This window comes from Drosophila kikkawai, chromosome 2L, assembly GCF_030179895.1.
Source record: "Drosophila kikkawai strain 14028-0561.14 chromosome 2L, DkikHiC1v2, whole genome shotgun sequence".
NCBI lineage: Eukaryota > Metazoa > Arthropoda > Insecta > Diptera > Drosophilidae > Drosophila > Drosophila kikkawai.
The window spans coordinates 3014446-3028161 of record NC_091728.1 but is presented as its reverse complement, the minus strand read 5'-3'; the positions used below and the strand labels follow the sequence as shown (position 1 = coordinate 3028161).

General features: G+C 37.6%; 1 protein-coding gene and 1 long non-coding RNA gene across 7 annotated transcripts in view; one reads left to right on the top strand and one right to left on the bottom strand.

Annotated features, from left to right (window-relative positions):
• The window catches only part of for (cGMP-dependent protein kinase for), a 36568-nt gene that overhangs the window by 19383 nt on the left and 3469 nt on the right, over positions 1-13716 (top strand). For 4 of the 5 annotated variants that reach the window (XR_011445911.1, XR_011445910.1, XM_017182907.2 and 1 more), the window contains 4 exons: positions 1456-1622; positions 11942-12161; positions 13241-13477; positions 13542-13691. Coding sequence is in view for 3 of the 5 variants with exons in the window: in XM_017182907.2 (XP_017038396.1) it covers positions 1456-1622; positions 11942-12161; positions 13241-13477; positions 13542-13691 (774 nt within the window). In the remaining 2 variants the exon portion in view is untranslated. Of the gene's footprint in view, positions 1-1455; positions 1623-10418; positions 11671-11941; positions 12162-13240; positions 13478-13541; positions 13692-13716 lie in introns of those variants that run through there. The other variant, XM_017182911.3, reaches the window with a different exon arrangement.
• LOC108086093 (uncharacterized) overlaps positions 8930-13716 on the bottom strand; it is an 87488-nt gene continuing 82701 nt past the window's right edge. Inside the window, exons 1-3 of one of the 2 annotated variants that reach the window (XR_011445913.1) lie at positions 10175-10310; positions 9707-9765; positions 8931-9622 (exon numbers count right to left, since the gene is read on the bottom strand). This is a non-coding gene — a long non-coding RNA (uncharacterized lncRNA). Of the gene's footprint in view, positions 9623-9706; positions 9766-10174; positions 10311-13716 lie in introns of those variants that run through there. The other variant, XR_001771114.3, reaches the window with a different exon arrangement.

The following is a 13716-nucleotide window of genomic DNA, read 5'->3' as shown; positions in this document are numbered from 1 at the left end:
TTTCATTTTTAAATCTTTAATTTTCCTTAAGCATTTTTTATATTGCTTGAGTGAGCAGTTTTTATTATTTCCTTATTATATTAAAAGGCTCTTAAAATTATCAAGATGTAATTAAACAGCTCTTAGTTTTATCTTTATAATTATAATTTCCTTTCATTGAAAGACATTTAACTGCTACTAGTTTTTTTTCTGAGTGTAGCGCCTCCTCCTTCTTCATTGGTTTCAACTCCATTAGGGGAACTCGTTTCGGTTTTTTCGACTTTTTGGGGCGCTGAAATCTAATACTTTAGCATGTTTTTTACAGATAGTCGCTTCCTAGACTCACTAGTCGTGACTAGAGTATCGATTAAACATGGTTCACTTATATTTTTTACATATTTTATTATTTTTGATTATTTTTTATTAAATTTTAATTGTGAGTGTTATGCGTTGTACCCGCCAAACGGGCGCCACAGGTGTTGCTCTGAGTTCGGTGCAATTTTTCCCAGTCAGTTCCACGAAGAAGGAGGTAACTCATCACCACATTTCGGGGCAATCAGGCAGCGGGTTTTTTTTTGTAAGCCAAGTTCCAAGCAGTTCCAAGTCCCAAACTTGGCTTGGAGTGTTGCCAAAAAGGAGGCTTACAAATTGGGCCCCCAACCAAAGCAACGACGACAGCTTATGCCAACGCCTTGGTGATTAACTTGGTGAAATATCAGTGGGTTTATTTATTTTGTTCTGAAAAGAGTAAGGAAATTTGTTAGATTTTTTTTTTAAATTTTTGAATAAGAATTAACCTTGTAAATTTGTAGTAGTTTACATTTTTAATATATTTATATATTTAAAAAATAATCTTATATTGCCTGTCAATAATCTGACAGCTTGCTTCACACACACCGTTGGCCACACTGGGGCCCCACTATGCCTGACTGGCTTTAATTAATCAACCAAGATCTGGCTTCTCTGGCTTCCAATTTATATATCCGCCGAGCCCCCGACTTCTTTCTATTCCCATTACTGTTCCACTGGCCCGGGCCAGTTGTCAAGTTCGCTGACAGATAAAGTCATTTGACATTTACAGGCATTGCCGACATGGCTCGACTTGTGGTCCAGCTCCTCCACCTCCACCTTCTCCTCCATAGTCAAAGCCAAAGCATACAATTTTCAAATTTGTATTAATTTCATATCGGTCGATTTGCGCGCATGCCAACATCCATCGATGCGATATTGGATATATTAAAAATAAAAATAAAATAAAGAAAAAACCCGAAACAAGTCAAAAAAGCACAAAAAGGGGGCCATAATTTTGGTGGCACAACTAGTTGCGGGCCAAAAGATAAAACGATTTATATGTGTCGATCGGAAAATTAATTGGACTCTTGCCTTTGCCCGAGTCGAATGACAGCAACAGCTTCTTGCCATTTTTAATATACACAAAACTAATTGAGTTTATATCGTTGAATCGTTTCTTTGCAGCTCCCGTGAACTTATCAAGTCTGCCATTTTGGATAATGACTTTATGAAGAATCTGGATCTGATGCAGATACGGGAAATCGTTGACTGCATGTATCCGGTCAAGTATCCAGCCAAGAATCTGATCATCAAGGAGGGCGATGTGGGCAGCATTGTCTATGTTATGGAGGGTGAGTAAACATTTTTAATTAATTAGAATTTTTATTTGAAGATATATTAAAGGTAGAAATTATAGAATTTATATCTATTTAAAGATATATTTAAGCTAGAAATTATAGGGAATTTATATATATTTTTTAAGGAGAAAATAATACATAAATATTTAATTAGTAGGCAATTTAGAAAATAATTATTTTAAGTTTAAATTTTCCTTATTACTTTCTCAAAGCTTTTCTCCATTTAAAAGTTCTCTGAACATTTTCCGTATATAGAAGGCTTAGCTGTCTTATACTTTCTCTTATACATTCAGCCAAAAAGTAGGCAATACGTTTGTTGTAAAATGCATGTAAAAATGCCTTTGGAGGGCTAAATTTCTTATGAACTGCAGGCAGTCTTGTTTGGCCTACAAAAAAACAAAAACCTGCATATGAGTCATCAACAAGAAATATATATTCCTATAAATATAATCTTGTATTTTTTTTTAACCAATTTAAGCTTAACTAAATATTTTTTTGAATTAAATTTTAAATATTATTATTGAATTTTCAAAGAAAAATGACTCAGTTTTCTTTATACAAAACATAGTATTACTTTAATATTTTCCTTTTTTGTAAAGAAAATTAAATACATTTTCATTCACTAATAAATTCAATAATATTTAAAGTTCACTGGAATACCAAAAATTATTTTACAGAAATATTAGCTTCTAATTATAAAAAGAACAACTTATTTTCCCATCAAAATCTACATATTTTCATAGTAATTCCCTTAGTTGTAGTTTCTTAATTTCTTTATTTTCCACATGGTCTTCCCTTTACTCTCCTTACTTACATTTTCGCCCACTTATTTTTCACATTTTCTTTATACTCCTATTTTACTATTTCTACCTTGCCCCGCCAAGATCGTGGCAACTCGTTGTGGCAGATAAACTGCACGTGTGTGTCTTGACCAGAAAAAAAAAATATGTGAAATACCTGAGTTCTTTTGGGCTGGGATTGTGTGCAGCGGGTCTGAGGGAGACCTATGGTCACACCCACGCCGCTGCCTGAGGAGGAGGAGAAGAAGTTCAGCGAAATGTCAGTGGCTGTGGCGAACAATGCGGGGTTTTTCCTTTCAGTTTTTGCTTTTTTTTCGCTTAACATTTTGTTTAATAGTTTTTTGCACGTTTCTGCGTTTGTCTTGGATTTATTTTACTCGATTTCTGGGTGCGACTCAAACTCCATGGCTAAATATTTGTCCGAAATGGGTTTGGTTTCGCTTGGGTTCTGTGTGGAGCGAGAGCGCCTCTCTACTGTTTAAATTATATTTGTTAAAGTACTTGACATTAGCATTTTAATTGCACTGACTGAGACCCCAAAAGTTACGAATATATTTGCTTACAAAAGTAATAAAAATGATAATCAACAGTCGAATATTATGCAGCATCCACAAGTGGCAAAGAGATGAATGCGAAGAGCGGATGCTTCCTCAATCTTGCTTGCAGCATCCATAACATGGCTTTTTGAGATTTTCCGCTTCCTTAACCTGAAGCTGGAAGCCTAGAGTCGGTGTCCCGCACTCGATCCGTTGAACAGATGTCACGGCATCTGTCCATATCACATACGATACCTCTTCATATCGCATCCGATGCATCTTCAGAGAGGGAGAAATCCCCCAGCAGATGTTGAAAAGATTTGGCTTAGGTTTCGGCCTTGCTGATATTTTTCAATACCCTGTAAAAATTCCTTTTATTATATTTTTTTGATAAGCATTCCTCGTGCCGATTAAAATACATTTTCACTATCTCGGGCCATGATGTCTGATTTATTTTAAACTCACTGCCTGATTAGCTTTTGCTAGTTAATAAATACTTTATTTAAAGTTGAGGCAACTTTTATATAGCTCGATTTTATTTTGGATTTCACACTGAGGTCACTGGACTTAATCTATATTCTATTTCTGCGAATTCATTGTTCCATTTATGAATTGTTACGTTTTCTACAAAAGATAACGTTTGTATTTCTTGAGATTTGCGTAGCGAATCGGTGTGTCTCTTATGGCCAAACCAGTTCGGCTGTACTCTATACATACACTGGGAAAAATCAATTGATAAACTAATAAATTATTTAATAGTTCATAACAATTTATTTAAAAAGAAATTAAATGTGCATTTCTTTTGGTTTGTTTGCATTTTCAGCTTAAATACATTTTTAGTTTTTTTTTTTATTTAAAATATTTTTATTTATTACATAATTAAAATAATATATTTATCTTGATTATAGTAATATATATCACAATTTTAATCCAAGTTTTTAAATTCGAAACTCTTCATATTTTACATTCTATTATTAAAATCTAGTTTCTTGCTATACTTTTTCTATCAGTGCACAGCACTTGTTTTTGTTTTGCCGTATACCTGTGTTATGGTGTGTGTATTATGTTTCGGCTATGTTTTCATTTTGCTCTCTCAGGCAGTACTCTCTCCAGATACACACACATATAAAGGAAATGATCTCTTGATTGCTGGCTCTCTCACCCACGAACAAAAACAAAGTCCGACTAGGCCTCAGCTGCTGCATTATCTCTCCCACACTCCGAAACAGAGAAAGAAAATATGTGAAAAAATAATACAAATTAATAAGAAATACTTGTTATATTATTTATATTTTTAATTAATCATAATAATTTATAAATATATATATAATATTAATATATATATATATTTATATATGAAAATTGTTTATCATCAAAAAACCCCGTTGTTAATCTGATGATGTTAGTCATATTTTTCCACTGTGTACGTTCCGCTCTCTCTCTCTGGCTTTCCCCCTATCTCTCAGTTGAAGCTGAGTGAGTAATGCCTGAGCATAAATAATAATACTCGTATTCCGATTCCGTCCACCGATCTCTCGCAATTCGCTCGCCATTCGTCCGGTCAGAGTCGCAGCGAGAAAACGTGTGAGGCGCCTGCGCGCTCGGCTGCTATTGCACCTGGATTTTTGTTGTACCTTTACAAGCGAGGCGGCGGTGTTACAAGGGACCCCAAACTCCCACTTCGTGTTTCGTTCCGTTTCGTATCGTGATTTCTTGGGCGACATTTTGATTCGTGCAGTGAGTGTTACGGTTCTTGGGCTTCAGTTTTGCATATTGCATTATTTGCTGCGAAATCGAGAACCGATGCCGCCGCGAATCCGCGAGTTGTAATAAAAATACATTCCTCCGGACAGTTACAATGGCACACACATGCCTGTGCCGCCTTTGAGCTATTTTTCCAACAATGCCCATATATAAATAGCTTTAGTTGCGGTAGTTGTTCTACTAAATATCTGAAATATCTCAATAAACAAAACCGCACCCAGGGAAATCCGTGTTAATTTCTTTGAACTACACTGGGAAATTCTTAGAAAAATTCCAGTAAATTAAAAGTGAAAGTGAATTGTTGTTTAACAAAAACATTACTAAATGTGCAAAGAATGAGACACTGAAAACGGAGACTCTTGGATTGTTTTTTTGCTCTTTTTTTCTTGAAATCGAATTGAACAACAACAACAACAAGAAAAAAGATCACTTGAAGAATTCCGGTTTGTGGTTTTCCTCTAAAGCAGCAGCTGTTTGTAGTTGTTGTTGTTTCTGTTGCTGTTACTTGCTCCGTTGATTTGTATTTTTTGTCTTCGGTCATTGGTCCGAAAATTAAACCCAAAAAATAAAAATAAGAAGCAGAAACAGAAAATAATGGTGTAGAAATACAGAAATTATAAAGCAGCAAAACTGTATAATGCCAAATGTCAACACTTTGGTTTCGATCGTGCAAGAATGTGGAGAACATGAAACCCCAACAACAGAATCTGATATGATATAAAAGAAATTCAGCCGAAAAAAATTCAGCAAAAAATGTAATAAAAAAAAATATATAACTAGAAAAAGAGTTAGAAATCGTGTGAATAAAACCCATTCAAAAAGATAATGTTAATGGCAAAGAAAGAAGCATCATCTCATCTTTGTAACCTGAAATCGGGTCTCCACACCTGTCTCTCTTTTGACTTCTTTTGTTCTGCCTAACCTGAGGTTAAACTAGAGTCAACTCGGGTTAGTAGTTAGCGGGGGAAACAGACCGACCGGTTGGTAGCACCGGATTTGCCCCGGAACCCAGCCACCAGCACTCACTCTCACTTTTATAAGCAAAACCCAAACAAGTTTTGCATTTTGCCTTTTGACATGCCAAGTGAACTATACACGCTCGCTCCACTGACTTGTGATTGAGTAATATAATAGGCGAAAAGTGGAAAATGATTGCTAGACGGAAGGGGGAGATCACCAGATCATTGGGAAACTGGGTTCAGGCCACCAGCTGTTGGATTTCAGAAGAGGTTTTTTTTTCTAATTGACCCAAAAAAGCGAGTGGAACCGATGTAGTGGCTTCTTCTTGAGACTAATTTCTTTAATTTGGTATTTTCTTTAAGTGGAAAATGAATGCTTGAAAGGAAAAATAGTCAGATCATTGGAAATTTAATGCATAATTGATTATAAACAAGTGGAACGAATTGCCTTATTGTTTAAGGGAAATTGTAGCCAAGTTTTTAAAGAAGAAACACTGAACAAAAGCTAAGAAAAACCCTGTAATAAATAGTATTAAAATGTTACGTATATTTATAATAATTTGCATTTAATTATTAATTAATTATACCGACACCACCAGAAGCATTTTTAAACACTGATTAATCGAAAGTTAATGATGCCAAGACATCAATGTTAGCAAAAGATAATTTCTATTGGCATTTATATTAGCATTTTATTATGTTAATTTACTTAATTTAAATGTCACTTTAACATATTTATTCAAGTAACAAAAAGACGTTAGACTTTATATTATGAAAGTTTTTTAGTGTCAGAAAAAAGTACCGCTTCAGCCGAGGGCATTTCCCATTGATCTTTTCAATCTAATCAGCAGTCAGAGCTTGGGATTCCATCACGAGAACCTTATATATAGATCACTTGATTGTCTCGTTTGTCAGCTTTATCGCAGAATATTTAATTATATACACGAAATCGAACTGAACAAAGAGAGAAGTGAACCACACACGCTCTCAGATTTTGCGGGAATAATAAAATAATAACTGATTCCCGGAGAATCAGTCCCATTTCGATTCTTGCTTGACTACAATCTAAATTTTATATACAAAAGTTTGTTCTTTCAATTCGATACGATATCTCCTCCTCCCTTTTGTATTTGTTTATAACTTTCTTTATGGGTAACTTTCATTAGCATTAAGACAAACATCGTTGCTGAAGCCATAAATATTTATTATGATGATCGCAGAGATCTGGTCTCTGTGTCAAAATGCGGTCAAAAAGAGTGACTAAGCCATTGCCGCTGTTTTTTTCAGTTTTTTTTATTTTTTGCCAGGCCATAATTGTCAGTCAAAAGGGCGGGCCAAAAAACCAAATCATGTTTTGTGTGTATAATTAAGAAAGAGCTGCCAAGCAAAACCGAGAGTGACTTGGTCTGAATCCGTATCTGAATCCAACTTCGCTGCCCTTGGCATACAAGCCCAAGTCTGTGACTAACTTGGCTTTAATCGAGGTTTCCTTTAAGTAAAACAAAAACCCAGCTCTGGAGATCCGTTAAATTCTATAAATAGCCGACTTCCTTAAAAGAAAAATGCTTTAAAAAACTTGAAAAATTAATGCTTATGTTGTGTAACTTTTAGTTTCTAGATTTTTGAAGTTCCTATTGAGTTTCCCACGACAATCAATTTGATTTGCTTCCTAAGTTTAACCTTAATTCATGGCTAAAAAATTGATAAGTGTTTTTATTATCAGTCTGTTATTATTGTATTTTTTTCTCGGTGCAAATGTTAGGTTGTTTATTTTATTTTTTTGTGTTTAGCGGATTCTCGTTTCCCGCCTCTCGGCGATTGTATTCAAATCGGCAAATCCACAGACACTGGCTGACCTTGCGAGCCCCAACATTCATCCATTAAGGCCCGAAGCCAGTCAGACCCTGGTCATTGCGAAAAATGTCTGCAGTTTCAATTTGTACACACAATTTTTCTCTTTTTTCTGTTTTGTTTGAAGCTGCTCAGCTGGGCTTGACGGATTTCCGCATTTTTAAAAACGAGTCGAACCTCGACCCATGGTGAACTCGTTGAACCCCAAACAGATTTTGGGGTACATACTATTTTTGGAAAATTCAACCATTCATTTTTGGAAAAAATACACTCTCTAGTTGTATTTGTTGTTTAATTTTTTCGGTTAGGCAGGCAATCAGTGCCGGTTCTTATCTGTGTAAAAGCCCCAAGCACGAGTTGTTGATAAGGGCTTCTCCGGTTTCCCTCGCTCTCTTCCTCTCTGTCTCGATTTATCTCTCCCCCTGTCGCTGGAAATTCACTCGTTTTACGCAAATAAACACCTAGAGACCAGGTAATTTATTTGCTATTAGTTACGAGAATAGTTCAACAACACCCAACGTGTATTTCGGTCTTTGTTTACCTTGCGATTGATCATGTTAATGGCCCTGTGAAGGTGATCATTGTTTGGTTATTTGTGATCACAGCTCGTAATTTACTGTTTGTCGCCGGTTTTTTGTGTTTGGTGTTGTTTATTCATTCACTGTTTATGCCACAATTAAGCGTGTTCAATTGGTTCGCAGATCGGAGATAGCAAATTGAGGAATTTGTTACTTGAAAGCATCTCAATAACAATTAGTTTTTGTGGTTAAATAAAAACACATTTTGTTTGATTTATATAAACAAACGTTGAACGTTTAATAACAATCGATTGTTTGTGGGTATTCAGTATTATTATTCAGAAAATGACGTTAGTTTAAGAGCAAATTTACCAGACAGGGGATTTTATAGTTAAATTATAAATATTTATAATACTCTTACTAACTACTCTTTTACTAACTAGATTTCTATCTTAAAGCTTATGACGTTAATAGTTTACACTAGTTTTGCGGGGTTAGTAGATTTCCCAGAATTTTATTATATTTATTCATTTATATCTAAATATATATAGAGATTTTTTACCTGAATTATCTCTTTTTCACTTATAAAGTCAAAAAAATTTCCACTGTTTGTAGTATTTATCATATAATTTTCTTTTATAATTTAAATATTAAAGATTTAATACTACTTTGTTCACTTCACTTGTTTTTCTACGAAATATAAATAATATTCATGGAATACATCCTGAAGTATCCAACTTTATATAATTTTATCACTTATTTTCTTGATTTTTTACAAGTTTTATCTTCTCTTCATGGAATACACCCCCAAGTAACCCACTTTATATATATTTATCTAATTAAAAATTATACTATTTGCCTTTCCAATTGAATATCCCCTTTTATTGTCCAAAATACTGACTCACAATTTGCATCCCTCTTAATAAATATTTGATGGATCGCCCACAGATCTCCTCTAATATTTCATGACTCACAATAGTGTCATATTCATAGTTCACTGATCTGTCAAGATCTCATTTGCGTCAGTTTGCTCCATCAATTAGCGTAAATTGATCCACAAATCGTTACAAAACATCCCTGGGAGAGTCAACTTTAACAATTCCCCTTCAGATACAGAGTCACGCTCCATTTTTCGAGCCCAGCACCGATGGTCACAGTGTTTATTTATTTTGGGTTTTCTGGTTTAAAATTTTGCGACTACGTCACTCCGCCTTTATTTGATGTTTACCTTGTGGCAATATCGCCAATTGTCACTTCTCTTCTCCCCACTTTCATTCACAATTATTGGCTTATTTGCTAATTTTGTGGATGATGATTAAGTTTTCGTTGCACTTGGCAGCTGCTGGCAGTTTAAAGTTGAGGTTTCATGTCGAAAAGTAAATCGCGACTCATTCATTCACACGCTGCTAACGAACAATTGTCCGAAATTAATTTGCAACTTAAGCTAAATTGCTTTTGTGGCGTTATTGCAAGAAATCAAGTTTTTTTCAGAGTAAATTCCCCAAAAATCCGGTAGAGATTGTTGTCTTTTTTGTCAGCACAATTGGGGTGGAGATGATAGGAGTTCTGTGAAAATGGAATTAAAGAAGTTGATTAGTTTTAAGATTTTTTAAGAATTATTTAAGAATAATGATGGGTTCTTTGGAATACCTTTTTGAACGGAGATTGCAAGAGTATATCTCTTATTCTGTGCATCTTTTAAGCTTTGCCTGCAATGTACAAGCAAATTAGTAAAACGGCATTATAGGTTTCTTAAAGTAAATGTTAGCTTTAATTTTTAAAAATATTTTTGAAGCTATTTGAGGCTCTGATATAGTTTACTTTAGCTAAAATTTGTTAGTTTCCTATTTTTGTACCCATCACTGTACTGTATAGCTTTTGTCAAAGTTGGTAGGATCAACTAACCATAAACAAACAATCAATGCATAAAACGTGTGGCAAGCCGCTAAAAAAAAAAAACATGGAAAGTTTACGACATCTAAATAAACAATGATCAGTGACTGAAACAGCAACTAAAACAGCAACAGACAGCAGAAAAAAAGATTTTGCAATAACAATAAATAAATAACAAATACAAAATACAAATTGTTACCCGCTTTACAGGCCTTTTAAACGAACCATCTCGCCTTTACTCTGTGTGTTTCTCTGTGACTCTTCAAATATTCCGTGCGCGAAATTTCAAAAAGCTCCGCGAGAGTTATGCAAAAGACTCGAAGAAGACGCCCAAACACAAGGCACAAAAACATAAACTAAACCGAAGAGCCAAGACAAACGTGAAAACAAAGCACGTCTGCGGGCTGCCGCTGGTCAAGTGAAATTTTTTACAAAAAACAAAAAAAGAAAACCTAAAACCCCTCAAAGAAAAACCTCCAGCGCCGCCTTTGGTGTGTGTTTCGTAATGAAAATTAAACATTATCCAGGCAAAGCTGTCGACGCCAGTCTTTCGCTGGAAGGCAGCAATGCCATGGGGGCTCTCTACGAGGCCAACTGGCTAAGGGCTGCCACCCAGGCCCAGACGCAGACGGCCCTGTCCCAGGTGCAGCCCCAAACCGCCTACCCAACCCAGCTCACGCGATCCCCCTCGAAGCTAAGCCGGCAGAGCAGCTCGGCGGGCAGCGGCAGCAGCTTCCTGCTCGAGGGAATCTCAGCTTTGAGCAAATACCAGATAGCCTTGGAGAATATCCGGCAGTTGGAGCAGCAATCTCAACAAGCCCGTGACAAAAGCATCGTGAGCACCATTAAGGAGCTGAATGGGTACAGACCATCCCCCATGCAGCATCATCACCAGCACAATGGTTGGGTTACCGAAGAGCAGGATCATCCGCAAAAGAACAAAGTACTTCCAGATGAGGAGAAAAAGAAACCCCAAGAGGGAACACCTGCTGTCAATCACTACGTTTTGGATCCCACGGAAAGAGCCAGGCTGCCACGTCCCCGGCAACAGCTCTCGGTGAAGCCACCCTCCCTGCGTCGCTCTCAGACTATGATGATGCAACAGCCACCCAGTTATGTCACCTTGAGGACATCGCCTTCGAAATCCTTTCATAAATCCCAGAAAAATCTCAGCCACAGTGGTTCCTCTGCCACATACTCCACATTCTCCTCCGCGGCCGATGATCAGGATCAGGATCAGGTGGTGATTTGCCAGCAGCCGCAGAGGTTGATATCCCCGCCTCCGCCTAGAGAGCCCCCGCCAGAACCACCCAGGAGAGTGGTAACCAAGCCTCTAACCCGCTCCCAGACCTCTGTTCAGCGATATGCCACCATTCGGTTGCCCCATGGACAGTCGACTTCGTTTAGCAGAAGCATAGCTCAACCTAGAGAGTCCACATCATCGCTGCGGCGGCATAGCCTGGAGCAGGCTATCAAGGGTCTTAAAATGGAGGAGGAGGAGATGGCGAAGGATGTACGCCAGAAGAGCCCACTCATGGAACGCCTCTCGCCCGCTCCTAGTAGCAATGGCAGCTCCAAGGATCTCAATGGCGAGGGCTTTTGCATTCCACGTCCTCGTCTTATTGTTCCTGTTCATACATATGCCCGACGTCGTCGTACTGGGAATCTCAAGGAGCAGTCCAGTGGGGGGCAGGAGGAAGAGGAAGCGGATACTAAGAAGGGTAAGGGTTAGGGAGGAGAGGGAAGGAGCTTGTTTTGAAATGAGTAGAGATCTTTAGGTATCTTGAAGATACTTATTGTAAAATGGGAATTTCAGATTCTTACGTATCTCTAAGATACTCTTAAATCTTTTAGAAAATCAAGAAAAAAACTATTTAGATTATATTTAACATAGAAAATATATTAACTAAGCTTAAATGGATCTTTAATATAAATATTTCTTAATGTTTTCTAGCTAATCCCACTAATAAACCCCCTCTTTCTCCCTTCCAGATGGCCGCGTTGAGGTATCCCGCGAGGGCAAATACCTTTCAACCCTTTCGGGTGCCAAGGTCCTGGGCGAACTGGCCATCCTGTACAATTGCCAGCGAACGGCGACCATTACAGCCATCACCGAGTGCAACCTGTGGGCCATTGAGCGCCAGTGCTTCCAGACCATCATGATGCGAACGGGCCTGATCCGCCAGGCCGAGTACACTGACTTCCTCAAGAGGTGGGTACCTGCAGACTTTCATACCTCTCAGACTTCCTTCCCCAATCTCTGGCAATCTCCAAACATTTAATGTGAATTTTAATGAGGCTTTTGAGCTGCTGGGGGGATTGGCGATCGACTGGTTATTTGCCATTTGGGCGTAATTAATGTTCATTTGCACTTAATTATATCAATACAGGCGAGTGTAGACCGTGTTTGGCCATTACTCCTAATGGCAAAAATGTAAAAATCGTTTTAAGGATTGTTTTTTTCTCCCCGATTTGTTTTTTTAAATCGTGCAAGGTTTTTTTTGAGGAAAAAAGTAAAGTAACTTTCTCCCAGCAAATGGGCAGAGATAGACAGCTCTTCAGGTGCCACAACAGCATCATAGTCATAGTCATCGGCATCGTCATGGTCATGGGCGTCCATTCGTATGACGTGCAATGCCTCAAACTCAATCTTGCAATCTTGAAAACTCACTTGCGAGTCTTGAAACTTCAAACACCAAACACCAAAACTGCGGCCAACGAACGAACGCATAGAAATTTTCTTTTCAAACTTGGCAACATGGCAACCAGTTTGTTGTTGCAGCTTCCATCCAGTCAGTCTCAAGACCAGTTCCCTTCCTCCTCCAAAACTTGTAGAGTGACCGGCAAATTAATCGCATTTAATTGGTCGCCCGTAAAAAAAAAATGCTAAATAATAATAAAAAAAAAGAAGAAAGAAATAAACCATGATTGAGGCCTTGCACTCGTTGCCTATTCCAGATACAAAAAAGTAGCGGAAAAGCGGAAAAACAGTTCATAGAAAATGAAAGTCCCATGATCATGATGATGATGATGATGAGGATAGATTTAGATTCGGATGCTGGATAAGGTAGCTGCATCTTACAGAAACATGTGTTTGTAGACAAATTGCGAGAAGCTGAAAGCATGGAAGTGGGTCATTAGACTCCATACCCATTACCCTGGAATTCTCCCATCTAGATCGAAGTTTCTTAAGCACTTTCTTTTGCTTTTTTGCTTTTGAAGATTCAAGATTAATATCAGCTTGTAACTAACAATTTTTGGTTGATTTCTTTCTACTTCTTTTCCCCTCAGTGTTCCCATCTTCAAAGACCTGGCGGATGACACGCTTATCAAGATCTCTGATGTCTTGGAGGAGACTCACTATCAGCGCGGCGATTATATAGTGCGCCAGGGTGCTCGAGGTGATACCTTCTTCATCATTTCCAAGGGCAAGGTAAGGGTGACTATCAAGCAGCAGGACACCCAGGAGGAGAAGTTTATACGCATGCTGGGCAAAGGAGATTTCTTTGGCGAGAAGGCTCTTCAAGGGTGAGTTTTAAATGCTTTTAATTAATTAAACTCCTTGCTAATTATTTTTTTATATTTATTAAAGCGATGATTTGCGCACAGCAAATATTATATGCGAGTCTGCTGATGGCGTCAGTTGCTTGGTCATTGATCGCGAGACCTTCAATCAGTTGATATCCAATCTGGACGAGATCAAGCATCGCTATGACGACGAGGGGGCCATGGAGCGCAGGAAGTAAGTAAAAAACACAGGTACACAG